At 48.1% G+C, this 26,394-nt stretch overlaps 1 protein-coding gene across 1 annotated transcript in view; it reads right to left on the bottom strand.

The window, feature by feature from the left end:
* The window catches only part of NUP210 (nucleoporin 210), a 128,354-nt gene that overhangs the window by 53,759 nt on the left and 48,201 nt on the right, over positions 1-26,394 (bottom strand). Inside the window, exons 7-15 of the mRNA XM_081086167.1 lie at positions 25,256-25,414; positions 24,605-24,673; positions 22,605-22,711; positions 21,835-21,975; positions 20,636-20,773; positions 19,280-19,435; positions 17,357-17,555; positions 12,286-12,431; positions 211-432 (exon numbers count right to left, since the gene is read on the bottom strand). Coding sequence (XP_080942293.1) covers positions 211-432; positions 12,286-12,431; positions 17,357-17,555; positions 19,280-19,435; positions 20,636-20,773; positions 21,835-21,975; positions 22,605-22,711; positions 24,605-24,673; positions 25,256-25,414 — 1,337 coding nt within the window. The remainder of the gene's footprint in view (positions 1-210; positions 433-12,285; positions 12,432-17,356; positions 17,556-19,279; positions 19,436-20,635; positions 20,774-21,834; positions 21,976-22,604; positions 22,712-24,604; positions 24,674-25,255; positions 25,415-26,394) is intronic.

Here is a 26,394-nt window from a genome sequence, read left to right as displayed (position 1 = left end):
TCTGTGAGATGAGTATAGCAGCAGAAGCTATCTCTCAGGTATAGCAACAGAGCCTTCTGCTCTGTATGTGAGATGGATATAGCAGCAGAGCTGGGTATAGAACTGACTGAACAGTTTGATCACAGCCATTTTGATTAAATAAAATGATGCTGTGAATACAGCAGGGTCCTCCCTCTGGGCAAGGTGATCTGGGGGCGGCTGTCCTCTCACCTGTTCACCCAAGGCCTGGCAAGTCACGAGGATCCAATGTTGCTGGTAATTACGGGAGGCAGGGGGCCCAAGGAGAGCCAGACTGATGCTGTGAGTGTCCTCGGAGGTGACATTTCGGAAGAACTTGGACGGCTCCAGGACCCAGGGCCTGGGACCTCCTTCGAACAGCATCTCCTGTGAGGAGCCGAGGGTCACCAAGGCAACAGAGGAGGGGTTCACAGCCTGTGGGAGCAAAAAGAAGAGTCAGTGCCTTCCTCTGAGAGGCACGTGTAGAGGCCTGCCCTGCCCTGTGGAGGCCACATAGCCCCGCTCCTGGTGCTCATTGGCAGCACTGCCCGTGCTGTTGGTGCAAACGTGCTCTGAAGGGGAATTCTGTCCTCTCTGATACTGCTGGGGTGAAGGGAGCCATAAATTGATCTGCTTCTTTTGTAAAACAATCCAGTAAAGGCCTTGAAAATACTCACTGTCCTTGACACAGGAACTTCCCGTCTGGAATCTAACCTAAGGACAGTCTAGGAAGGAGGGAAATGAGCTCATGCAGAGAGGCTCACACATAGCCATTTCCTACTGCAGATGCCCAGCACGGGGCTGCGTGAGTGCTTGGTGCATCCACACAGTGTACAAACCCGGCCGGGCTGCAGGAGTGCCTTGTGCATCGCGATGGGGCCTGTGTGGGTCCCTAAGGCAGAGCTGGGTATGGAACTGACTGAAGAGTTTGATCACAGCCATCTTGTTTTAAAAAGCATGAAAGAATTCTAAACAGAAACAAACCAGATGACCAGGGGAAACACAGGCTGGTGTCATTGAGGGCATAATTCAGAGTGGTTTGTTTCCTCACTTCTTTCTCCACTGCATTTCTTGCACTTCCTTCAACGTGTCCATGAGCTTTGGGGAACAAGCCTTTCTGCCGTTTTGCTCCTAGAACAGTGCCTAGAACAGTGCCTAGAACAGTGCCTAGAACAGCACCTAGAACAGTGCCTGGCACAGAGTAGGTATTCAATTATTTGTTAAGTGAAAGAGTGAATATTAAGTCCTCAAAGTACCCAATCTACAAAGAATAAATTAAAGTAATTTTTTTATATTATTTATTTATTTTTTTACAGAGAGGAAGGGAGAGGAATAGAGAGTTAGAAATATCGATGAGAGAGAAACATCGATCAGCTGCCTCCTGCACACCCCCTACTGGGGATGTGCCCACAACCAAGGTACATGCCCTTGACTGGAATCGAACCTGGGACCCTTCAGTCCGTAGGCCGATGCTCTATCCACTGAGCCAAACTGGTTAGGGCAATTAAAGTAATTTTTTACAAAAAGCTCTCATCTGCTCTCCCGGCCTAGGGTGACCGTGTGCTGTGGGCCCCAGGGATTCCTGCAGGGATAGTGGCAGTGCTGAGAAAGGATGGAAAGCTGGTGGAAAGGATGTCATTCCCATCTCACAGCGGGTTTGCTCCACATGAGGACACTTCCCTCTACAGACATAGCTGGGGTGTGAGGAAGCAGGGAGTCCTGAGGGCCCTGCAGCCCTGCTCTTCTGCCCCCTGCCTGGGCTGCTGAGCTCCTGCTCCAGGGGATCCACAGGGTTAGCACCCAGTCCTGACTTGTGAGCCTGCTTCCCTGCTAGTCACTACAGTCTGCCCTCTGAGAGCTGCTCGGTATTCCTTCCTAAACACAGACCATGCCCTCTCTGTATTAAATGGTTCCATAGTGCCGGTCGCCCTGAGAAGAAAGGCTGAGCTAGCATTTTACCCTAGGATTCAGGCTCTCCCAGCCTGGCCCTCACCTATCTCTCTCGAGTCCCACCTTCAGACTAGTCTGTCCCCAGGCTATCCTGCGCCCCCTACCCACTCCTTCCTCTAAAAAGCTCCTGCTTCCTCCCTTACCAGGTGACCCTCAACCTGCCAGGTAGGTGGCTCATTCTTTGGTTCCTGCTTCGAGTGTTACTCAATCATATTGGGAGGAAAGGATCTGTTTGGGTATCTATCTCCTGATCAGGCTGTGGGCTCATTAAGAGTAGGGAAATATGTGTCTGTTTCCTTCTGTATTCACAGCATGATCTCAACCACATGAGAAATAAAATATCATATAGGAAAAATTAAAACATTAAATAAAACAAGAATGTACAACCACACTGTGATATTTTTCAGCCATCTGACTGATACAAGTCCAAAAGTTTGACTCTCTAGCAAGCACACTGCTGGTGGGTAGATAACAGTGTACTCTTTTCCAAAATTAGTTCATTTTGGCCCAACACACGTGCCTCCCACTGCAGTGTGCCAACCTCTGCCCTGCCCCCTGTCTGCAGTGTCTGCAGACCATGCAAAACCTGACTTCTCTCACCCCTGGGCTATGTCCAGACCTGCCAACAGCCTATAGTCCTTGCAGGTACAGGCTAATAACCACTCAGCTGTCCCCCACAGTCCTGGACCTAGAGCAGTGCCCCAACCAGATGCCACCTAAGGTGGAAACAAACTCCCACCTGAATGGCAGCTTTATATGCACACACCCTCAAGAATGGGGTAGGGCTAGTGGCTAAGGCAGCCGTGGGCAAACTACGGCCCGTGGGCCGGATCCGGCCGTTTGAAATGAATAAAACTAAAAAAAAAAAAGACCGTACCCTTTTATGTAATGATGTTTACTTTGAACTTATATTAGTTCACACAAACACTCCATCCATGCTTTTGTTCCGGCCCTCCGGTCCAGTTTAAGAACCCATTGTGGCCCTCGAGTCAAAAAGTTTGCCCACCCCTGGGCTAAGGTAATGATCTGCGGAGGCCTATAGGTGCGGGCTCGCCTGGTTGGCTTTTCACAGTATACCCTTAGCAAAAAAAGGTATTACTTTTCAATGAGAATTCTCTCCTTTTGAATTACTTTTTGCAATATGAACACTTTTCTGGGTTTATCAGCCAACAACTCCCCATGCATCCCCTCCCTGCACACGTGCTCAGGTCTGCTCAAACGTCACCTCTTCAGAGAGGCCTTCCCTAACCCCATCCAAAGCAGGACCTCCCAACACTTGTTACTTCCTTCCCTTATCACTACCTACCATCACTTTCAATGTTTATTGTCCATCTGCTTCTCTGTCCCCACAACGGGAACAACACTGCCACTTGCTCAGTCTCTCATGCTGTAAAATGAGCATGAGAAGAGCTCCTGCCTTGCAGGGTTATTGCAGCTTCAAGGGAGTGGGAATGAACACATCCAGCACAAGCTCAGTTAACAGTCTTTGCTATTATCACTGTCATTAGTATGAACTGTCATCCCATTTTACAGATGGAAAACATGAATCCCAACAAAGAAATTTACCCAAGTTTACCCAGCTATTCTGGCTTCAGATGCCCTGCTCTTGCCCATGTCTCAATGCCACAGTCCGCAAAACTCTGCTGTGGGTAAAGCAGGCCACTGCAGACGCCACCAAAGGAAGTTTTCATGACCAACCCAAAGGGAAGGGTTGTGCAAATGAACCAGATGCTCTGTAACCAACAGCCAGAGAACTAGGAATTATCACTTTCACACGGAATTCCATTCTCATTCGGCAGAAAAGTGTCACAGAAATCTATGCCAGGGAGATAGGTCAATAACCAACACCACTAATGAGGGACACTCAGAAATCGTACAGGCTCCTTAGTACGCATCAAAGTGCAGATATTAAAACAGGCAAAGCCAGGGACTTGAGTGCCCATGTAGCTAGAGCGAGGTCTCCACCCTGGGCCTCGTTTTGCAAAACAAGAAGATGGGTCTGGCTATCAAGAGGCCCTTACTGCTGGCAGTATATGTTTCTAGGAGATAGAACAGATGCACTTTTTTGTAGGGAAATCACAGCTGGTGTAAGATGAAGAGGCAGAAGGCCAGGGACAGGGCAGAGGGAGATTCAGGCCCCAGGCACCTGGCTGGCCCAGGGTGATGCATTCAATCTATGCTGACGGACAGAAGGAAGAAGCAGGTGGGCTCTCCAGACCCAGCACTTGGGGGCTTCACAAGAGTGATGTGCAGGTGGGGCAGACCCTCATGTCATTTGCAAATAATGACAGTTTTACTTCTTCTTTTCCAATTTGAATGCCTTTTATTTCTTCTTGTCTTGGCTAGCACTTCCAGTACTATGTCGAATAGGAGTGGGGAAAGTTGGCATCCCTGTCTTGTTCCTGTTCTTAGGGGAAATGGTTTTAGTTTATGCCCATTAAGTATGATGTTGGCTGTAGGTTTGTCTTATATGGCCTTTATCATGTTGAGATATGCTCCCTCTGTTCCCACATTGCTGAGAGTTTTTATCAAAAAAGGGTGTTGGATTTTGTCAAGTGCTTTCTCTGTGTCTATTGATATGATCATGAGATTTTTGTCTTTCAATTTATTTATGTGCTGTATCATGTTTATTGATCTGCAGATATTGTACCAGCCTTGCATCCCTGAAATAAATCCCACTTGGTCAGGGTGTGATTGTTTAATATATTGTTAGATACAATTTGCTAAGATTTTGTTGAGGATTTTGGCATCTATGTTCATCAGGAATATTGGCCTTTAATTCTTTCTTTGTGTCCTTATCTGGTTTGGGAAATATAATAATGCTGGCCTCATAAAAAGAGTTTGGAAGTGTACCTTCCTTTTGGATTTTCTGAAATAGTTTGAGGAGTATAGGTGTTAGTTCTTCTTTGAATGTTTGGTAAAACTTCCCTGTGAAGCTGTCTGGACCTGGCCTTTGTTTGCTGGGAGTTTTTTTTTTATTACTGCTTCTATTTCATCAGCTGTTACTGGCTTATTCAGATTTTCTGATTCCTCCTGATTCAGTTTTTGGAGATACATTTTTCTAGAAATTTGTCTATTTCATCCACATTGTCCAGCTTATTGGCATACAGTTGTTCATAGTATTTTCTTACAATCATTTGTATTTCTGTGGTGTCAGTGGTTACTTCTCCATTTTGTTTCTGATTTTATTTATTTGGGTCCTCTCTGTTTCTTGATGACCCTGGCTAATGGTTTGTCAACTTTGTTTATCCTTTCAAAAAAACAGCCCTTGGTTTCATTGACTTTTTATTTTTTTGTATTGTTTTTTAGTCTCTATGTTTACTTCTGCTCTAATCTTTATTATTTCCTTCCTTCTACTTATTCTGGGCTTTTCTTGTTGTTCTCTTTCTAGTTCTTTAAGTTGTAGGATCAAATAGTTTATTGTTGATTTTTCTTGTGGTTTTTTTTGTTTGTTTGTTTGTTTTTCTGAGGTATGCCTGTAGTACTATGAATTTCCCTCACAGGATTGCTTTTGCTGTGTCACAGAAATTTTGGGTTGTTGTGTGTTCATTTTAATTTGTTTCCAGAAGTTTTTTTATTTCTTTTTTGATCTTGTTGGTAACCCATTCGTTGTTTAATAACATGCTACTTAGCCTCCTTGTGTTTGAATGTTTGGGGTGTTTTTACTGTAGTTGATTTCTAATTTCATTCCACTGTGATCTGAGAAGATGCCTGATATGATTTCAATCTTCTTGAACTTTTAGAGACTTGTTTTGTGTCCTAACATGTGGTCTATCTTTGTGAATGATCCATATGCACTTGAGAAGAATGTATATTCTGCAGCTTTGGAGTGAAATGTTCCATAAATGTCTATTAAATCCATCTGATGCAGTGTATCCTTTAGAGTCACTGTTTCCTTGTTAAGTTTTTGTCTGGAAGATCTATCCAGTGAAGTCAGAGGGGTGTTAAAGTCCCCTACTATGACTGTATTGTTGTCGATCTCTCCATTAACGTCCTCTAGAATTTTTTTTTTATATATATTTAAGTGTTTCTGTATTGGGTGCATATATGTTTATCAAGGTTATATCCTCTTGTTGGATCATTCTCTTTAGTATTATGTAGTGACCTTTGTTGTCTCTTATGATGACCTTCATTTTAAAGTCTATTTTGTTGGATATGAGTATTGCTACTCCAGCTTTTTATTTTCCATTTGCATGGAAAAATTTTCCCATCCCTTCACTCTCATCCTGTGTGTGTCTTTTGTTCTGTGATGGGTCTCTTATACACAGCATATGGTTGGGTCATGTTTTTGTATCCATTTAGCTACCCTACGCCTTTTGATTGGAGCATTTAATCCATTTTCATTTAGGCTTATTATTGACAGGTACTTATTTATTGCCATTTTAATTCTGTATGGCTAGGGTTCTCTGCTTCTTCTTCTCATTATAGCAGTCCTTTTGCATTTCTTGTAATGCTGGCTTGGTGGTGATGCACTCCTTTAGCCTTTTTTTGTTTGGTCTGGGTAGCTCTTTGTTTGACCATCTATTTTGAATGATAGCCTTGCTGGATATAATAGTCTTGGTCTCAGATCTTGCTTTCCATTACCTTGAGTACTTCATGCCATTCCCTTCTGGCCTATCAAGTTTCTGTTGAGATATCAGGTGTCAGGCTTATGGGAGCTCCTTTGAGGTAACAGTTTTCTTTTCTCTTGCTGTCTTTAAGATTCTTTCTTTGTCTTTAATTTTTGGCATTTTAATTTTGATGTGTTTGGGCATGGGCCTGTTTGGGTTCTTCTTGCTTGGGGTTCTCTGTTCCTCCTGAAGTTGTGCTACTTTTTCCTTAACCAGGTTATGGAAGTTTTCTGCCATTATTTTTTCAAACATATTCTCTATTCCTTTCTCTCTTTCTGCTTCTTCTGGCACACCTGCTACTCTAATATTGTTACATTTTACATTGTCCCACAGCTCCCTTAAGCTGTGCTACTGTTTTTGTTTTTTCTTTTTGGTTCTCTGATTGAGTGATATTTTCAACTCTGTCTTCTAATTCACTGATTCGATCCTCAGCTTCCCCTAATCTACTGTGTATTCCTTCCAATGCATTCTTTATTTGTGTTATATCATTCTTTATCTCACACTGTTGTTTTTTCATAGTTATATTTTTTTATGCTGTTGAACATCTTTGCCATCATTACTCTGAACTCTGTTTCAGATAAAATTCTTACTCTGCTTCATTTATCTCTTCTTCTGGGGAATTCTCTTGTTCTTTCATTTGGGGGTTGCTTTTTTGTATCCTCATTTTGGCTGTTTCTTTGGGTTTATAACTCTGTATTAGGTACATCCTCTACACCTCTCTCTCAAATCTCTAGTGTTAAAGGCTGTTTCTGACTACTTAGGTGAGGCAAAGACTCAAAGCCTCCAGAGATCACCTTTGCCTACAGACTGATAGGATTGGGACTTGAATTGCCCCCCCCCCCCCCAGGCAATTGTCCTCAGGTGTAGTGAGTTTTTTTCAACAGGGTGGGGCAGTAGCTTCCGCCTGAAGGCTAATTGTCATTTTTATCTTTTAAGTAGCTCAGGGCAAGGTGTTTTCCAATAGGGTGTGTCACCTGTCTTCCCCCAAGGCAAGGCAAATGTCTATGTGGGAAAGATGTCCTCTGCTGGGTAAGTGAATGACTCAGCCCAGGAAACATGGGGTGTCTGCCTTCTTAGCTCTATCCCTTGAGTCCCCAGTCCTGGCTTCTGCTCTCACAGCTCCAATCCACTTCACCCTCCCTCTGCTGGAGCACAAGGTGGGTAGCTCCACAGGGAATTTTGTGTGTTGGCCCTTTAAGAGGGTGCCTGAATTTTCAGCTGTCACTCACTGGCAGACAGCACCCTGCTGCTTTTCACAGCCAGATGTTATGTGGGTACCCTTCTCAGTTCTGGTGCTCTCTGCTGGAGGGCCCAGCTTGTGGATTAGATCCCAGAATTCTCAGTGGCAACCCCCCACAGCTGAGATATCTCTCTGGGACTTCAGTTGCTATCTGTGGGCGCCCAGCCAGCCCTTTTGTGCCTCCACCCCTCCTACCAGTCTCTATGGGGTCTCCACTTTCGGTCCTCAGATATCAGGGTTCTCTCCTACAAGTTTTCCATTGATTATTCAGGAAGTTTTTCTGTGTTTTAGTTGTAATTCCAGTTTGTTCCTGGAAGCATGTCCATGCAGCATCCACTTACTCTGCCACCGCAGCAGACAAGGGCTAAGGAGTGACTGGGATGTTAACTGCAGAGGGAGTCAGGTCACTGGCAAGCATGAGCCCCACCATGATCCTAGCATAGAGAGAAGATACCATGTAAGTTGGAGGGGGAGGGCAAGCAGTGCAAACAAGATCTGAAATGGATCTTTCTTCTGCGGATCAGATGGGGAGAGTCCTTACACTGTGCTTCCAGGGCACACACATTCCCCTACTCCACCAGTAGTGCTGGTCATGTGTGAACCTGACTGTCATCCCCAGACCTTCACCAACTGCCCACTGCAAGATGAGAACATCCAGCTCCTAAATGGATTTCAAAAACCTCCTATTCTGACCCACCACAGTCTCTAATCTCACTCCAAGATATACTACACTACTTCTGGTGCCCCCACCAGCCACACTTCCTGCCTCCCTGTCCTCCTTCTATTTCTGTGTTCATCAGTGACCTGTCCTCCTGGGGACTCTTCATTATCTCTACTATGTTCACTGCAATGATCTGAGTGTCTGTCTTCCCCATACACTGGCAGCCTCCCCGGCACAGACTGTGAGATTTCTCCCTAGAGCTCTGTCTCCCCAGCCTGGGCCTGTACCTGCCAAGTGCCCAGCAACTGTCTGCAAAGTAAAATGATGGATGGACCAGCAAACACAGGCTGTAGCAATGACTGCTGCCTTCCCCGTTTCCATACTCCTCTCTTCCTTAGAGAAAGAACCCCATTTTATTAGCGTAGTAAATATCCCAGCTAAAATATGTCCCTCGGTGTGACCAACAGATTAAGTCTTGGCCAGTGAGACATGGGTGGAAACTGCTGCTTTAAACTTCTGACAAGGCTCCTACAGGAAATGAACTCAGCTGAGAGGGAGCACTTCCCCTTCTGGCTACATGGAATGCAGACAGGATGCTGGAGCTTCAGTAGCCAACTTTAGACCACGAGGCAGCCTTGAAGATGAAAGCCACATACTAGTATGATGAAGTAGAGACAGAAACCTGGGTCCCTGATGACTCTGGAGCTGCCACACTAGCTCTGTGTGAACAAGAAATAAATTCTCTATTGGTTAGGCCACTGTTATTTGGGTTTTGTTACCTGACCTTAACTGATATGAAGGCATAAGATAGATAAAAGGAGAAGAGATCCATATTCTTCTTCTATTATTTGTCTAGTCAGGAAGCCGCCTTGATTGGGGACATGCCTACCTTATCTCTACCTTTAATCCCGTGTTGGGACAGTGAGTTCAGTTGTGGGCCTCTGATGTTCTAGCTCAATACCCCAGTAATCAGACCATCCAGTCATCTGGAGAAGCACTCATGAGGGCTATATAGAACCTCACAGGAGGGTCCTGGCAGAACACCCCGCCTAGTGACAGGCTGTGGCCAGCTATAGAGGACTGTGGGGGGCTGTGGAGGGCTATGAGCAGCTATGGTGGGCTGCGGGCAGCTGTAGAGAGCTATGGTGGGCTGTGGGGGGCTATGGGCAGCTATGGTGGGCTGTGGCAGGCTGTGGTGGGCTGTGGGCGGCTATGACAGGCTATGGGGAGCTGTGGGCGGCTATGGCAGGCTGTGGCAGGACTTCCTCAAGAATGACCACTGCCATCTTAGGAATTTCCGTTCTCTTCAGCTCTGCTCTCGAAGCCCTCTCACCTCATCCAGTGCCCTCATCAGGAAGGGAAGTTTGACCTCCTAATTTTAAACTGCCAGCCTCCCTTGCCCCATGCTTTTTATAATCTCACACTTTTCTCTTAGTAAAACATCTGTAAGGATCTGCTATTTTAGGTCTGGGGGTCAGGAGATCTTGAGTTGAGTCCTGCATGGTTAACCCTGAACACATTTTCCCTACTTGTTCATTTTAAATAAAACAACCCTTCTCAAATAATTAAAACAGAACCACTCCTCTTCTGGATATGAATGAAGGTGAAGGAAACAAAACACTAACTTGAAAAGATTTCTGCACCCTCATATTCACTGCAGCATTATTTACAATAGCTAAGACATAAAAACAACCTAAGTATCCACTGATGAATGAGTGGATAAAGAAAATATGCTTCATATATACAATGGAATATTATTCAGCCATAAAAAAAAATCCTGCCATTTGCAACAACATGCACAGACCGTGAGGGCATTATTCTGTGACATAAGTCAGACAGAAAAGACATATAGTATATGATATCACTTATATTTGGAATAAAAAACAAATGAACAACTCATAGATACAGAACACACATTGATGATTGCAAGGGTGAGAAAGGATTTGGAGGAGAAATGCATAAAGGAAATCTAAACATACAAACTTCCAGTATAAAATAAATTAGTTCTAGGGATGTAATGTACAGCATGGTAACGATAGTTAACAATACTGTATTGCATATTTTATTTTTGAATCCTCACTTGAAGATATTTTTTTCTTCATTGATTTTTAGAAAGAAGAGAATGGAGGGGAAGAGAGAGAGAGAGACACATCACATCAATTGGTTGCCTCCTGTACAGGCCCTGGCCAGGGATGGGATCAAATCCACAACCGAGGTACATGCCCTTGACCAGGAATCGAACCCACAACCCTTAGTTCCATGGGTTGACACTCTAACCTCTGAGAAAAACCAGCCAGGGCTGTATTACATGCTTTTTAAGCTGCTAATAAAGTAGAGCTTAAAAGTTCTCATCACAAGAAAAAAATATTTAACTATGGGTGGTGATGGATGGCAACTAGACTTACTTGGGTGACCATTTCCTGATATATACATTGAATCATTATGTTGCACATAATGCAATGTTATAGGTCAATTATATATACACTGTTATATGTCAATTATACCTCAATTTTTAAAAAAGCTGTCTGTGTTATATCAGGCACTATTTCCAGGGCCAGGGGCTCTGAGATGAAAGATTCTGATGTTACTGAGCTTGCTTTAATGAGTAAAAGTCAGAAACCCAGGAGACCAGGGCTGTCCCAGAGGTTGATGGTGAGTGTCAGGGAATGCAAGCACTGGCTGGGCCTTCAGCCATCCCCTGAAAAAGGAGCCAACTTACCTTCTCTGGGCCTCCTGTGTGAGAAGCACAGTTCAAAGTAAGAAATAGATACATGCACCATCCTGCTTCATAGTAGCTATTGTGTGAAGCCTTCTTTTTTATTCGTATTTTAATTATTAACCCTCATTGGGCACTCCCTACTTCCTAGGCACTGTTTTAAGCCGATTTTGCACATAACTCAGCTAATTCTCACCACAACCCTATGAAGTGGGTACTATATTAGCCCATTTTTACAGGCAGGGAAACTGAGACCCAGAGAAATTAACCCTTTGTATGCCATTAGCATCTATAGACGCAAGCCAGATAAAAGCATTTTTGAATGCATGGCAATTAACTGGTTAAATTAGCCAAAGCCTGTGGTCGGCAAACCGTGGCTCATGAGCCACATGCGGCTCTTTGGCCCCTTGAGTGCGGCTGTTCCACAAAATACCACGTGCGGGCGCGCACGTACAGTGCGATTGAAACTTCCTGGCCCGTGCACAGAAGTCGGTATTTTGTGGAAGAGCTGGTATTTTGTGAAAGAGCCACACTCAAGGGCCCAAAGAGCCGCATGTGGCTCGCAAGTCGCGGTTTGCTGAGCCGCAGTTTGCTGACCGCTGGCCAAAGCCACAGAACTGGTATCGGACCTGGATCCAAACTCAGGGTTGGTGTCAACCCTGAGGCAGTGTGCTGTGACCTCAAGTGCTGTAACTGCCACAGATGGACAAAGGGGGACTCAGATGCTTGATGGTTACCTGACAGGCAGGGGGAAAATCCAAACCTGTCCCAGATTCCTGAGGCCTCAGAATTTGCACTCACAAGCCAGGGTCACTGTCCCCATTCGAGGGTTCTGTGGAGACCCTGCAGGGTAACTCTGGAGATCACTAGAATCACCCTCTCTGTCTTAATCCCTGGAGGCCCAGAGAGGGCAACATTTCATCTGCATGGGTATCAGGAATCACTAAGCACTGCTCTTTTACATACTTCCTCATTTCAGCCTGAAACTCAAAGAAAGAGATCGCTGCTCTAAAAGCTATTCTGAATCATCAGGGCTTTAACACAAACTCACCAGAACAAATGAATAATTCCCATCATGGAAGCAGGTGGAGTACAGGGGCCCCAGGCTCACCTTGAGGGGCAGGTAGGCAGCAATGGTGATGCGGGCACTCAGGTGGATGTGGCCATGTTTGTAGCTCACCAGAAGCACAGTGTGCCCCTGGGCCTCGGCTCTTACGCTGACACCACTGCAGTGCTCAGACCCCGGCTGCAGCCGCCCTGCAAGAAGAGAGTCAGGTGGTCACTCTGAATTTGCCTTTGTTGAAAGACCACACAGGCAGACAGTCCTTTCATCCTGGGTTAGACACACAACCTAATTTTCTAACGTAAAATTATAATTCCCATACCAAACAGTACAATTGTCAGAAACATACAGTTCACAATGACCCCCCCCCCCCACACACACACCCCCCATAAACTGAGCACACCCTGTACCCAGGACTGGGATCAAGAAACGTGACCTGTTCCCTGGAATCTCCCATGGACCCTTCGGGTCACTAGCTCCTCCCCAAAGGAGAACCACTGTACTTCTGCTGGCTTCTCTATTTTATATAAAGGGATCCACTGAGCTTACACTCCTTTGTGTCTGCCCTCTTCAACTAAGTGTGGATGGTGAGATCCCTCCTTATGTTATGCATGTTGTAGATCTTTTATCCGTATTTGTATACATGATTCTGTTGTGTGAAGAGATTTCTCCATGCTACTGCAAAGTCCTGGGCTGTTCCCGGACAGCACAACAGCACACAGCGCTGCTGAGAACATTTCTTTCGATGCATGTTTCTTCGGGCGGACATATTTCGGCCTTTCTGTTGAGTGTGTCCCTAAGAATGCCATATGTGCACCCCTTATCCCTATTGCCTAGGATCATGCGTATGTTCAGCTTTCAATATTCCTGCCTAATACCTTTCCCAAAATGGTTGAAACAAGTTATACTATTTCTAAAGGCCATGCTACATCCCTGCCAATGGTTGGTATTTTCCACCCTTTTAAAAAAAGGCCATTCTAGTGGGAGTATAGCAGAGTTCTACTGTTTTCTTTCCAAACTTTTAGAAAAAATTACATTGTGAAACTCCATATTGTCACCCCCTAGATTCTACAATCACCATTTTGCTTTATTTCTGTTATTGCATTATCTATCCATCCCCTACCCATTGACCAATTGATCTTATTTTTTTAACTATATATATTTTTATTGATTTCCAAGAGGAAGGGGGAGAGAGAGAGAGAGAGAGAGAGAGAGAGAAACATCAATGAGAAAGAATCACTGACTGGCTGCCTCCTGCACGCCCCCTACTGGGGGGGGCGGGGGGAATCAAGCCCGCAACCAGGGCATATGTCCTTGGCTGGAATTGAACCTGGGACCCTTCAGTCTGCAGGCTGATGCTCTATCCACTGAGCCAAACCGGCCAGGGCTGATCTTATTTTTTATGCATTAAAAAGTAAGTTGCAGGTGTCAGAATACTTCATTCTAAATACTTTATCAAACAGGTAATTATCTACAGTTTAATATTTCTTTATGGTTCTGTTTTTCTAAAAATCAAATTTATGCACAGTGAAATGCACAGACCAGACCATGAATTCTGGCTATCCAGAAGCCCCAATCTCCCACGTGCAGAACCGTCCCCACCGCCCCAGGTCCCTCGTGTGGTTTCCAAGGCAATCCCCAGCCACTCCTCCCCTACAGGCCATCACTATACCATTCTGATTTTTCCCACCATAGTTTAGTTTTTTTTAATACTAGTTTTACTGAAATATAAATCACATACTGCAGAATCACCCATTTAAAATGCACATGCAATTCTGTGGTTTTTAACATATTCATGGGGTTGTGCAACTATCGCCACTAATTTTAGAGCATTTCACCCCGAGCAAGAAACTCCATACCCATGAGCAGTCACCCTCCTCCCCTAGACCCCATCCATGGCAACCACTGCTCTACACTCAGTCTCCACATGGACCGGTTTGCCTCACCCTACACATCCACAAACTGCACTCTTCATGTCTGGTTCGTCTCATGCAGTGTATTTTTTAAACTTGGCCATGCTGCTGCGTGATCAATGGCTTGCTTCCTTTGCATTGCTGAGAAGTTTTCCACTGCCAGGATGTCCCGCAGTCTGCTTATCCATTCACCAGTTGATCAGCATTTGGGTTCTTTCCAGTTTGGAGCAATTAGTCAAAGAGCTGCTGTGGACATCTGAGAACAATCTCCTCCACCCTTAGGACACATTTCAATGCATGCTGTTTCGCCAATGGCCACTGCTGTACCCACCAAGAAGGGCAGGCCAGAGTCCACAGGCAGAGCCCAGGAGCTCCTGAAAACTGAAACTGCCAAATGGGCCATCTGTGTCCACATTACACAAAAACAACAGGGAAATGATGGGTCTGAGTATGGACCCTGCTGTCTTCCAGTCAGGTACAAGGAGTCTGCACAAACGTTTATCTGGACATGACCCTGAATTATAAGTAGGGAGGTGGGCCCTTTGTAGGAAGATGCTGAAGATGGAGCCCCAAGGGGCTTACTCTGGTTCCAAGGACCTGCCCTGGAAAGTGGAGGCCCACCTGCCCCAACCTGGCAGGAGCCGGAGTGTGCCATATCCTTTCTTGTGTCTAGGCTTACAACACTCTTCCTGCTCCTTGGAATACTCTTCCCATTTCCTCCCAGCCCCATCCTTCAGGTCTCAGCCTTCCTGCACACCTCCAAACTGGCGTAGGCACTTTCTTCAAGCACATCTCTTCTAGGGAACGTGTTTAGGCATTTTGGTGGGTTCATGGCCAGGAGTGAGACAGAGCCCCCAGGACCCTTGCTCCCACACTGGCACACTGTCCCAGCACCACTCCTGCCCATTGCACCATCTGTCTTACTAGACTGTAAAGGCCATGAAGGTGAGACCACAGCTCTCATGGTAACTAGGGGACCCCAGGGCATAGCACTTGGGAGGTGCTCAGTGAACAAAGGGCTAGAAATCAGCTGAGTCTGAGAACAGAGAAAGGGCTGGGGGTGGGGACAAGAGCTGTGGGGTTGCCACCCCCAGAGGTCAACCTGGTCAAGCCCAATCCTGGGGGCTCCGTGAAGAAGTTCACAGTAACACCCACAACCCCAATGGGCTCTTAAGGGGGCTTCCATGATGAGGACATGGCAGAAATGGGATCCCAGTGGCAAGTCCAGCAGGAAGAAGGTGAGGCCCCAAATTACTCAAATGCTGCTGGTAGGGGTGTTGCCTGGGATCCTGGTCGAGTCCTTTCCAAGAACCAAGGCTTGAGTTCCATCAGGTGTGTCTTAACTTGGTCAAGACCAAGGACCTGCACTTAGTAGGGGAGACGGAGAAAGAGAAGGACCCTGTCAGCCTAACTGGGATCCTATCTGTCCTCATGTTTCTCTTCCATGAGCCTCCTGTGCCCTAGGGCAGGTGTCACTCAATCTACTGACCCCATCTGGTCCTGAGTCCCACGGATTTCCATGATGCCATCGCCTTTCTACCCTGACTAGGCTTCTCATGTTACCTGGGCCCTACCACAAGCCTCCACAAAGCCACATGTACTATACATTGGGGGACACTTAAGAAGCTTTCTAAGGGAAATTTTGCTGCCACAGGACTTGTCTCCGCTGCTGTCTTCAGGACCAAACCCCAGCTCTGGGCTGAGGGACATTCATTGTAACCCTCACAGCAGGCAAGGGGCCGGTCTCCCCACTTTATACATGAAGAATCCAAGGCTCAGAGAGGTTGGGCAACTCAGCCAATATTGAAGAAGGGGTGCTCAGACCCAGGAGTGTGGAATTCCAAGGCCTGTCCTTTATTCCTGGACTCCTGGATGCTTACCCAGCGCCTGGGCTGAGCCTGCCGATTCCCCTCCAGGACACCTGTGGGGGACTGGGAGGCAGGCTTCTTCCCTGTCGCCAGCAGTGCTCTCTCCCACGCACTAATGTTTTCCTCCACCCTAAATTGTTGCCTCGCCAAGAACACTTTAAGATCTCCCACAGCTGGTTCTCCTGGATGGTCAGAGAGGACCTGGCATAGCTTGTCCTTCCTCTGCGCAGCTCCGAGTTCACGGGGCTCCATGGGTAGCCATGCTGTGACGCTGGTGTGGAAGGCTGCTCAGCACCTCGGGCCACTCTACAAACACCTCTGCCAACTGGGCTTCCCAGCCCCATCAGGATCAAGCCACACTGCTCTGCTCACAGACCGTCAGTGGCTCCCCACTGCCTGGACACTGAGGTCCAAGCCCTCCAGTAACCTCCACAATTCAGGATTCAACAGGCTCAGCCATTCCAGGTCCACTGTGTGTGCCCACGTTCCTGGACATGCCCACCTCAGGAGCCCCACCCACTGAATGCTGATCCCTGTTTCCCTGTTACTTCCACCCCTGCTTAAACCTTACTCCTTCCTCAATGGCTCAATAGTCCTTGCTTTTCTTCATCTGCACATCGAAGAGGAGCTCTCTGCTGCCCCTGAGCTAATTTCCCTGCAAAGCCCACTTTTTGGAGGACTGAGGCTTCAGATCAGTATCCCAGACATACTTGGATCTGCACACCATCACACCCTGTGCCCTTTGTGACCTTGGATGGCTACACAGCTTCAGTCTCTTTATCTGACACATGGCCCAACACCAGTTCCTCCTCCTGTGATGGTTGTGAAGTCTAAGGAGGGCATACACAGAGGCTCACTTACCTGTACCTGGCAGGGCTGACACCCTATAAATTAACAAGCTTCCACTGACACCAACACCACTGACACCACCACCCCCCAAACCCTGCATGGGGCGCTGATGGCTCTGGAGGGCTAGACCACACATGTCTCAAAGGTGTTGCGATTCTGTCCCTAACCAAATCCCCTTATCAACAGTGTATTCTGAGCATCTACTACAGTCCAGATGCTGCAATAGGCACTGTGACATGCAATTCTATTTAGTATGATACTGCATTAGAGATGTGGAAACAGGCTGAGAGCACAGTGACACAATAGGTCACATGGCAGGTAAGATCCAAATCAGACCATTGCTGGTGGAGCACAAGGAGACAAATGCCATTTCTCATGCTGTGACCCCTGCTGCCTCATGCCCTCTTTTTAGGAGCCTAGAGTAGCCCATGTTGAACACAAGGCGTCAACCCACTGCTATCTGGCACCTGCTCATCAGTGCTAATTTACCTGGAAGCAGCTGGAATACGCCCTGGTTCTCCACCTCGACCACCAAGTCTAAGTGGGAGCAGTCGCTCAGGGTGACCACCTCATTGGCCCCGCCGGGCATTAGGCCATTGATCCTTATGGGCAGCTCCAGGGTCTGGCCCACTCGTGCCTCCACCTGGCATGGGGTGAACTCCATGCCTCTGGGCTCAATCACATACACCTGGAAGACAGGGAGTTGATGAGGTCATCAGGCTCCATGGGAGAGGAAAGGCCTGCTGCTCAGATTTACTAACAGTACTGTGTGCTGGGTACCAACTATATATCAGTGAGAAGACCAAGCCTGAGGGTCATGCGGGTGTGTGCTGGGGACTGAGGTAATGTTCAGGGATAGAGCTGTCAGGGAAGACCTTTCTGAAAAGGTGATGTAGGCTTAGATCTGAGAGCCACAAAAGTCTGGAGGAAAGACATTCTGGGAAAAGAGATGGTCCGAGCAAAGATCCTGAGGCATGTACCACCTCAGCACATTGGAAAAATATAAAGAAGGCAGTGTACAGGGTGAGAGAGAGCCATCATCAAAAACAATGAATCTTTGCCCAGCAGGTGTGACTCAGTGGGTTGAGGGTCGACCTATGAACCAGGCGGTCACAGTTCTATTCCCAGTCAGGGCATATGCCCAGGTGTGCGCTCGATCCCCAGTGTGGGGCACACAGGAGGCAGCCAATCAATGATTCTCCCATCATTGATGTTTCTATCACTCTCCCTCTCCCTTCCTCTCTGAAATCAATAAAAATATTTTTTAAAAAACAACAATCTTTGTATAAACAAAACTTACCAGACTCCAGGTTCAGTTAGGAGAATGCTGCTAACTCACTGACTCCTCTCAGTCTCCTTGTTAAGAAGGTTCTAATACCAACCTCAACACTTGATGAAGAAACTGGCATGGGAGGTTAAAGAACCTATCTGGGCTGAAGCATGGTGGTGTCTGGCCCAGGCAGTCCAGCCCCAAGAGCCAGGTTCTAACCATTATATACTGCCCATCAGGGAATTGTCCTCGGCTTTTGGCTGAGTAACTGGGTGGAAGGTGGCACATTTACTGAGATGAAGAAGCTTGGGAGATGGGGAGGGGCAAGGTGGCTAGAGTTTATCCAAATATTTCACAATTATGCTGTAGCTAAAGGGTCTCCATTACAACCCTCTTCATATGAAACTTAGATAAATTTTAAGGTAGGGATGTGTGTGTTTGTGTGACAATAAAAAGACAAAATAGCCTATCAACAATATCCCAAATAATATGAGAAGATCAGTATTAGACATATCATGAACGGACCTTCAATTTCTGCTCTAAGTGAAGTAATGAAAGGGTCAGGGAGGAAGGAAAGAAGTGGGGTCAGGAGGCCACCAGGCTCAGCTGCAGATGACCACTCACCTGTGGCCTTTGCTGAGTGAGTTGATCCCACATCACTTGGGGTCAAAAGCCAGGTGTGGAGCCCTGGGACAGGGGACTCCTGACTGTATCTGAACAAGAAGCAGAGCAGAGGCTGGGCCAGGTCTCCTGGAGTCCTGGGCTTTCCTTTCACTGGGCACTTACAACCTGACAGTCAGCAACCCTTCCAATTTGGAGAGTTGTATGTTTTAGGTCTGGCAAATGTTCTAGAATGGCTCATTTGGTTATCTCCTGTGTTCTGTGTTCTCTGGTCTCCACTCAAAAAACTCCAGCTATGTTGACCCTGGCCCTTCTGGTCCCATCCCCTGCCTGGTGTGGGATGCCATTCCCATCTCCCTGATGCAGCTGGGAGCTCCTCAAGGGCAGGGCTAGGGCCTGATTCACTACCACTTCACCTGTTGCCAACACCAAGTATATGACCAAGGGCTAAAGGGTGATTCTGAATTAAGCCTGAGGCCTAGACATCACCCCCTGGGCTTTCCTGGCCCCTGAGGTCTCACCTTCATCTCCCCAAAATGGAGCGGGTTCTGAACATCATGAGCCTGGATCACACTGAGTCCCATGTCACTGCCTGTGGTCATCAGACCCTTGACGGTGACTGTGGCAACCACGTAGTTTGATGAAGACCAACTGAAGTTCCCACTCCCACCATGGGCCTAGAGGAAAAAATCATCATCTAATCAGTACACCTGCATGGCCTCTCTCTGCTTCACACACACCCACTCACATTCACCCCCACTCACACCTACTCACACTCACAGGTCAGTGTCCCCCACTGCAAGGAAAAACATGTCATCCACCCCATGCCTGACTGGAGGCTGCCTCCACGCCTCGCTCTCTCCACTCTACCCGGGTCTAATCCTCACATTCTAGGGACCTTGTGGCGACATACACATACCCACATGTCCATGACAGTGGCCCCAGAGCCCAGGGGTACCTCCCAGAGCCCAGGCTGGAATGGATGGACCCTAGGCCATGGGGCCCGGTGCAGGATGCTGCCTCTGACCAGACACAACGCTCCCTCCCAGCACACACCCCTGCCCACTCCTAGCCATCTGCCATGAAGTAAACAACAGTCCGCCAGCTCCCAAGAACAGGGGCCACCACCTTAAAACCCAAGAGGGGCCAGGACGGTGACACACCTGGCAGTGGGCACCATTGCACAGACAGGACACCTGCCATCACTGCCAGGGAGGTGGGGACTGATGGGGAACATGCTGCCCTCAAGGGCTCAAAAGGCCCAAAGGAATCAATCAGTCCATGCTGACAAATGCCCAAGAACACTTGGTAAATAACAGGGTTGGAGACATTTTCTCTTACATTTCAATTTTTTCTCTACGAATATTTACACTGCTTTGGGAAAACAATTTTTTTTACAAAAACAAATGTATGTGGCCCTGGCCAGGTAGCTCAGTTGGTTAAAACATTGTCTCAATACATTAAGGTTGTAGGTTCGATTCCTGGTCAGGGCACATACAAGAATCAACCAATGAATGCATAAATAAATAAAACAACAAAACAATGTTTCTGTCTTTCCTTCTTTCTTCTTCCCTTCCTCTCTTTCTAAAATCAATAATTTTAAAAAAACACCAAATGCATATGGAAGTTATATCGGTATTCCAGGTTTTCTTTATTTTGCTTTACTTTCTATTTTTCAGGGTTTTTTTTCTGATTATCAAAATTTACAGCTGTGATAGAAACCTCAGAAATAAAGAATAAAGACTCTGATTTTAAATTCTCTCCAGCCCCTAGAACACAACCTAGAAGATAATATTAGATGAAACACAATGTCCTAAAAGTTTCAATCCCATGGAAATGCCCAAAGGAGTGCAGCCAGACTTGGGGCTCCCAGTTACCTTGATCACGTACTGATAGGCGCCTGTCTTTGGTTGCCACGGAAACGTCAAGATGCTGGGATAGAGGGTGATGGGGATGTGAATTTCCACTTCCTGCTGGTTCCACACAGGCACTCGTAACATGTGGACCCCTCCATCCTACAAGGGGATGAGGGTGCCCCACATCACCATGACAACCAGGTTGCAGCAGTTTTCCCAGTCAAGCAGACCCCTGTCCCTCCCTGGGGATCAGACACGAAGGGGGAGTGGGAAGGAAATGCCAGATAACCTGCAGCCTCTCCATCTCCTTGGAGATGGCTTTGTGTGGCTCTATAATGTCCACTGGAGTAAATGCTGCCTGACTTCATCCTCAGGGACCCCCTGACAGGATGGATGTGGGTGTCCCCACTTTACAATGGGAAAGCTGAGGTGCGGTATGCTAAAGCAACTCGCCCAAAGCCCCCAGGGAAGGTTTGGGTAGGAATTGCAGTGTGGGCCACACGCCATTTCTTTCTGCTGCCTCTTAGAGGTTGGTGCAGGGTAGGCAGATGAGAACAGTCATGCCAGTGTTCCCATCAGTAAAGAATTACTCCCACTAACTGATTGGCCTTTTAAGTACAGGAAAAAATGAAAAGACTTTGAAGCTGGGGAGAGATTAACCAAAGAACGTATACGCATATATGCATAGCCCATGGACACAGACAATAGTACCATGAAGGTCTTGGGGTTGGGGGAGGGGGGAGGTTGAGGGGTGGAGGAGATCAATAGGAAAAAGGGGACATCTGTAATACTCTCAATGATAAAGATAAATTTAAAAAATATGTATATGTAAAAACTTTAAAAATAAAAGAGACTTTGAAGGACCCACAGCCAAAACAGCCAAAGGGACGCTGGTGGCTCCTGGTTGGTGCAGCTGGATGCAGGGGCCCAACACTGTTCCTCAGCAAGAGTTCTGGCCTCTTCCCAAAGGTGCAGGCTCACTCTTACAGGGGCTGGCAGGGGAAGAGGGCCTCTGGCCTGGTGTGAGGACAGGTGACAGAAGAGCCCAAAGCCGCCCCCAGACATCCTTTGTGAGCCCAGAGAGAGAGGAACCCTCAAGGTACCTGTGAGAGGAACACACAGGCCGAGCTTGGGTCCCTGACTCCCCAGGGCTCCCATCCAGCCTGGGTGAACACTTCTGCCTGTGGGGCACAGAAGGTAGACGTGGGGCGCCGACTTACCTGATCTACCACGGAGGTGAGGGCTGCCTCCACAGCCGTCTGGCCTCTCTTTATTGGCCTGACCTGATGGGATGACCCATTCTTTGAAGAAGAGAGCACCTCAAAGAACTCAGAGGGAAGTGCAGTTTCAATGCGGATGTTCTGGAAGGTAAGGCAGGGTGGGTGAGAGGTGCTTCTCGGACAACCCAGGAAAGTCAGATGCAGGCCAGAAGCCATGTGACCTGAAAGCAGGAGGCAGGCCAGGCGAAGGGCCCCGAGGCTCGCAGGTCCAGACAAGCTGGACAAAGCCCACGCTGGCCTTGACCCTTCCCGGGCTTCCCTCCCTGCCTGACCTGATGACCCAGTGCTCCTGCTATAGTTATCCCGTGGGGCTCCTGGGAGCTAAAGGCCTGCAGTCAGCTTTCATAGGTCCTGAGGTCCCATCAAGGACACCACCAAATACAGTAAAGGACATTGAAACCCGTATAGCTAATCACAGCTGGCAGACACCACCTCCTCACCACCACTTCCTCAACCCTGCTGCTTCTTCTCCCACCCAGCTCTGTGGGAGTGAGTCTGTGGGGTGCAGATGCACAGGTGTACTGGTCCTCGAGATGCCTCAGGGATCCCACACAGTGCCTCCTGTAGGCCTAACAGTACCACTAGGAAGTTCCTGAACTCAGCCTGCCTGCATGGGGACCCCTGTTCTTTGGGAGCAGCTCATTTAGGAGCTATCCCACCTCCCCATCCCTGCCCTCATCCCCACCCCAGGACCCTAGGCAGGCACTCACATCTGATGGGTAGACCTTGTTGCCAGACTTATCAAGCACGTCAATGGTAATTTCATATACGCGTCCAGTCTCCAGCACCCACCTGTCACCAGGGTGGACTGTGAACCCTGTAAGAAAGGCAAGTGGCAGCATCTGATGACTCAGGCCACAGGGACATACAGGATGGGACCAAGCACCATTAGCACGAGGGCCCACACTGCTTACCTGGAGGCCCCACAACCACCTATCTGGAAGGGCCCAGACCACTTACCTGAAGAGACATACAAATGCTCAACTTAAAGGTACCTAAAACCACTCACCTAGACAACTCACATCTACTTACCTGGAGGGCCCACAACTACCTACTTGGAAGGGCTTAGACCACTCAATTGGAGAGACCTATAACCGCTCACTGGAAGGGCCCCATAGCACTCACCTAGATAGCCCACAACCGCTCACCTATATTCCTCCATGGAAAAAGTCCAGCTGTTAATGACTATGGGATCTGATGCTGGGCTTCAGTGCTGAGCCCTACAAACCTGAACTGATCTCTAAGATTCCCCAAGACAATCCCACACTTGACTGCTCAGTACTCACTCAAACTTGACCCTGTCCATAGTAAGTCAAAATTCCATACTGATATATACTCTGAATACACAGTAGGCCCACTCTGAATCCATGTGAGTCTATACTCTGAACCCATAGTAGGTCTATGCTCTGATACCACAGGGGGTCTACACTCTGAATCCACAGTAAGGCTATACTCTGACTCCGAAGTGAGGCTATCCGCTGAATCCACAGTGAGGCTATACTCTGAATCTACAGTAGGTATATGCTCTGAATCCACAGTGGGTCTACACTCTTGAGTCCACGGTGAGGCTATACTCTGAGTCTACCCTCGGGCTGCACTCTGAACCCACACTGTATCTACATTCTAAATGCACAGGTTTGCGTGAGGCCTGGCACTGGGTACGCTCCCCGAGTGAGCCTGCACTGCTTCCAGGCCCCCTGCTTTGTTCCCACTGTAGATGCCACACCAGCTGCCTGCTGCCCCCTGTGATGCTATGTGCTTTCTCACCTCCACACCATTACCCATGCTGCTCTCTGAGCCATGATGACCCACCAGCAAAAGCAGCTTCTTAGAAAAGGCCTGCCTCAATTAGCATATCCCTGAAGCCTTTCTCTGCACTCTCATTAACCCTCCCAGCTGTCCTGTCACTGCCTGCTGTGCTGGCCTCTCCCCACAACACCAAGCACCAAGAATCCTGTCTGCCTTCTGGAACACCCTGCCAGCATAGACCAGACAGCTGGGAGATGCCAAGGAGGCATTTCTAAGTGGAGCTCCTAAGACACGCAGGGCCATCCTGCCTGGTGTCACCACATCATCCACAGAGGTCTGCACCAAACAGCAATCTGACATGGCAGCACACAAGAAAACTTTGGGGTTGCTGCACCATGTCACTGCACTCAACAGGTGAGCAAGCCCAGACCAAAAGAAGTGTTGCGTTGGTGACCCGGAGTGTCCCGGACACATCTCAAGTCCTCATCTGTCATGGCAGCTCCCAGGCACTGGCTGTACCCATGGCTATGGGTTCCTCCCCTCCTCCTGACAAAAGCCTCCCCTTCCTCCCCAAGGAGACATCTACCAACTATCATGGTACCTCAGGGGCCCTTCTCACCTCCAAATGTCCATGGCCATGATCAGGTCTGGACAGAGCCCTGCTATGAAAGCCAGCAAGAGACAAAGCCCTTCCCCACTCTACCCTATCCCATTTCTCTCCCTGACGAGCTGGCCACCTCCCTGACCCCATCTAGCCTCTGACAGATTCTGGGTTCGGACAGGGGAAGGACTGAGGAGCAGCCCTGGCAAGGGCAGGTGGGTGCTGATGGCCCCAGGCCTCCCAGCTGGTCGAGCTGGTCAGATTGAAGCATCCTCTGGGGAGTTGTTACTTTTATTTTATTTTCCTAACTTATGTAATAAAAAAAGAACAGCATCCAGGACCTAGGATGCCCACACTCACCCAAGTATCCGGGTTCCACCACGTAGATGGTGCTGTTAGGTAACCTGGAAGCACCCTGCATACGGATACCTGAATTCCTCATTAAGGAACAAAACACAAGGCGGTAAGTAAACCAGCTGGCAGGCTTCAGCATGGGTAGGATGGCTCCCATCACCCACTGCATGGACAGAGGAGGGAGGGAAACTTCCCTGCCTGGTGTCAAGTGGGGCAGAGCCGTTTCCAGAATCAGAGCCACTCCGTGCTTCCTACACCAGCAAAGGGGGTCTCTGCAGAGGACACTGGAGGCACACAGACACCCCAACAAGTCTGAGACAAGGGATGGCACCATTGTGGAAACAGCTTCAGCCAGCCCCTTAGAAGAGATCGCAGGCGTTCTGGAGTTGGAAGTGAGGCTCCAGGCCCACAACCAGCTCCCATGCGGGAGCTTCTCCAGTGAGTCACCCACAGAGGTGAGCAATCTTTCTGATTTTCAGACCTTGAGGGAAAACAGGGCTATTTTTAGCCTAGCCCAGCTTCCAAGGAGAAAAAGACTCCCCTTCCAAACAGCAGATCCCCTGAACATAGGACATGCATCGGGCATGCTGGTCTGAGGAAAGGATAATCCCCGCACTGAGGACTTGCATGGGGCATGCCGGCCCGAGGAAAGGATACTCTTGTAGGCCAGGACCAGGCTGCTCTGTCCCAGCTGCACGGCAGTGACCGTCGTTGTGTCCTGAGCCAAGACAGCCACAGGCCGGCTGGGGTCTCCCGTAGGGCCCTGGATGTGGTCTTGAAGCTGCAGTTGGTACTGATCTGAAGGCATTGAGAGTTCTGGCCAGGAACCCAAAAAGCCAGGTGGGAGAGAGGGAGCGAGAAGATAGGAAATGTCAGGAGCTGATGTATCAATCGCACCCTGAATCCCTGCTGCCAGTACAGCTACATGATATTTTTTTGCTTATTTTTTTAGTATTATTTCCCATGCCTATGGAGAAAGCTGACACTCTTCATGAATCCTAGAGGCAATCAGCTTTTTGAGGCTGTCAAATGCTGCTTTTTAAATTTTAGCACAGCCTCTGTCACAGGGCCTCCTGCTTACGGAACATCAAGGCCCTTTTGTGTTCACTGCAGAAGTGCACTCTGCTGCACCGAGAGTGCAGATGGGGCTCCCTGGGCTGGGTATCCTCTGGAAGTTTCCAGAAAAGGTGCTGGTCCGGGTTCCACCACCATGCTTTGGGGAGCTGAGTCTAGAATATGCAAAGCATCTTCTCTGTTGCTAATCCTGACCATCATCAATACTTCCCTGCTTCATGCTGTGTTGTGGAGAGAATGAGCTCAGCGGGGCCAGGATGAAAACAATTTCCCAGGAAATAACAGCTTACAGAACCTACCCTCTCTGTCCATCTCCCGCACAAGCACTTTTGATCTAAGTGGCTACTGCTGACCAGGAAACCAAAATGGTGTGGGACTGAGCCAACGTTCTCCTAGTATGTGCACATTACCCCATGTTGTCCCTCAGCAACCCTTGAAATAGACACTCCCGATGCCTGCATCTCGAGATGGGAGTGCTGTGGAAATGAAATGAGAAGCTTGGGAGTGGTCCCACAGACCTGGGACTGAGACCACCGAGTCTCGAGTCTCGCCACTCTGACACGCCCTCTCCGCCAGTTTCCTGTCAAGTAACCCACTCACCAAGGCCAGCAGGAGTGGCCATGTTCCAGCCATCCAGCAAGAGATGAAAGAGGCCATAGAGAATGCAGGACAACTTCCCTGCTCAGCCCTGGGAGAAATTTCAGCTGGAGCAGCCTTCAGAA

The sequence above is a fragment of the Myotis nattereri genome, assembly GCF_964212035.1.
Source record: "Myotis nattereri genome assembly, chromosome: 3".
NCBI lineage: Eukaryota > Metazoa > Chordata > Mammalia > Chiroptera > Vespertilionidae > Myotis > Myotis nattereri.
The sequence above is the reverse complement of the archived record's forward strand: the minus strand, read 5'-3'. Positions and strand labels throughout refer to the sequence as shown.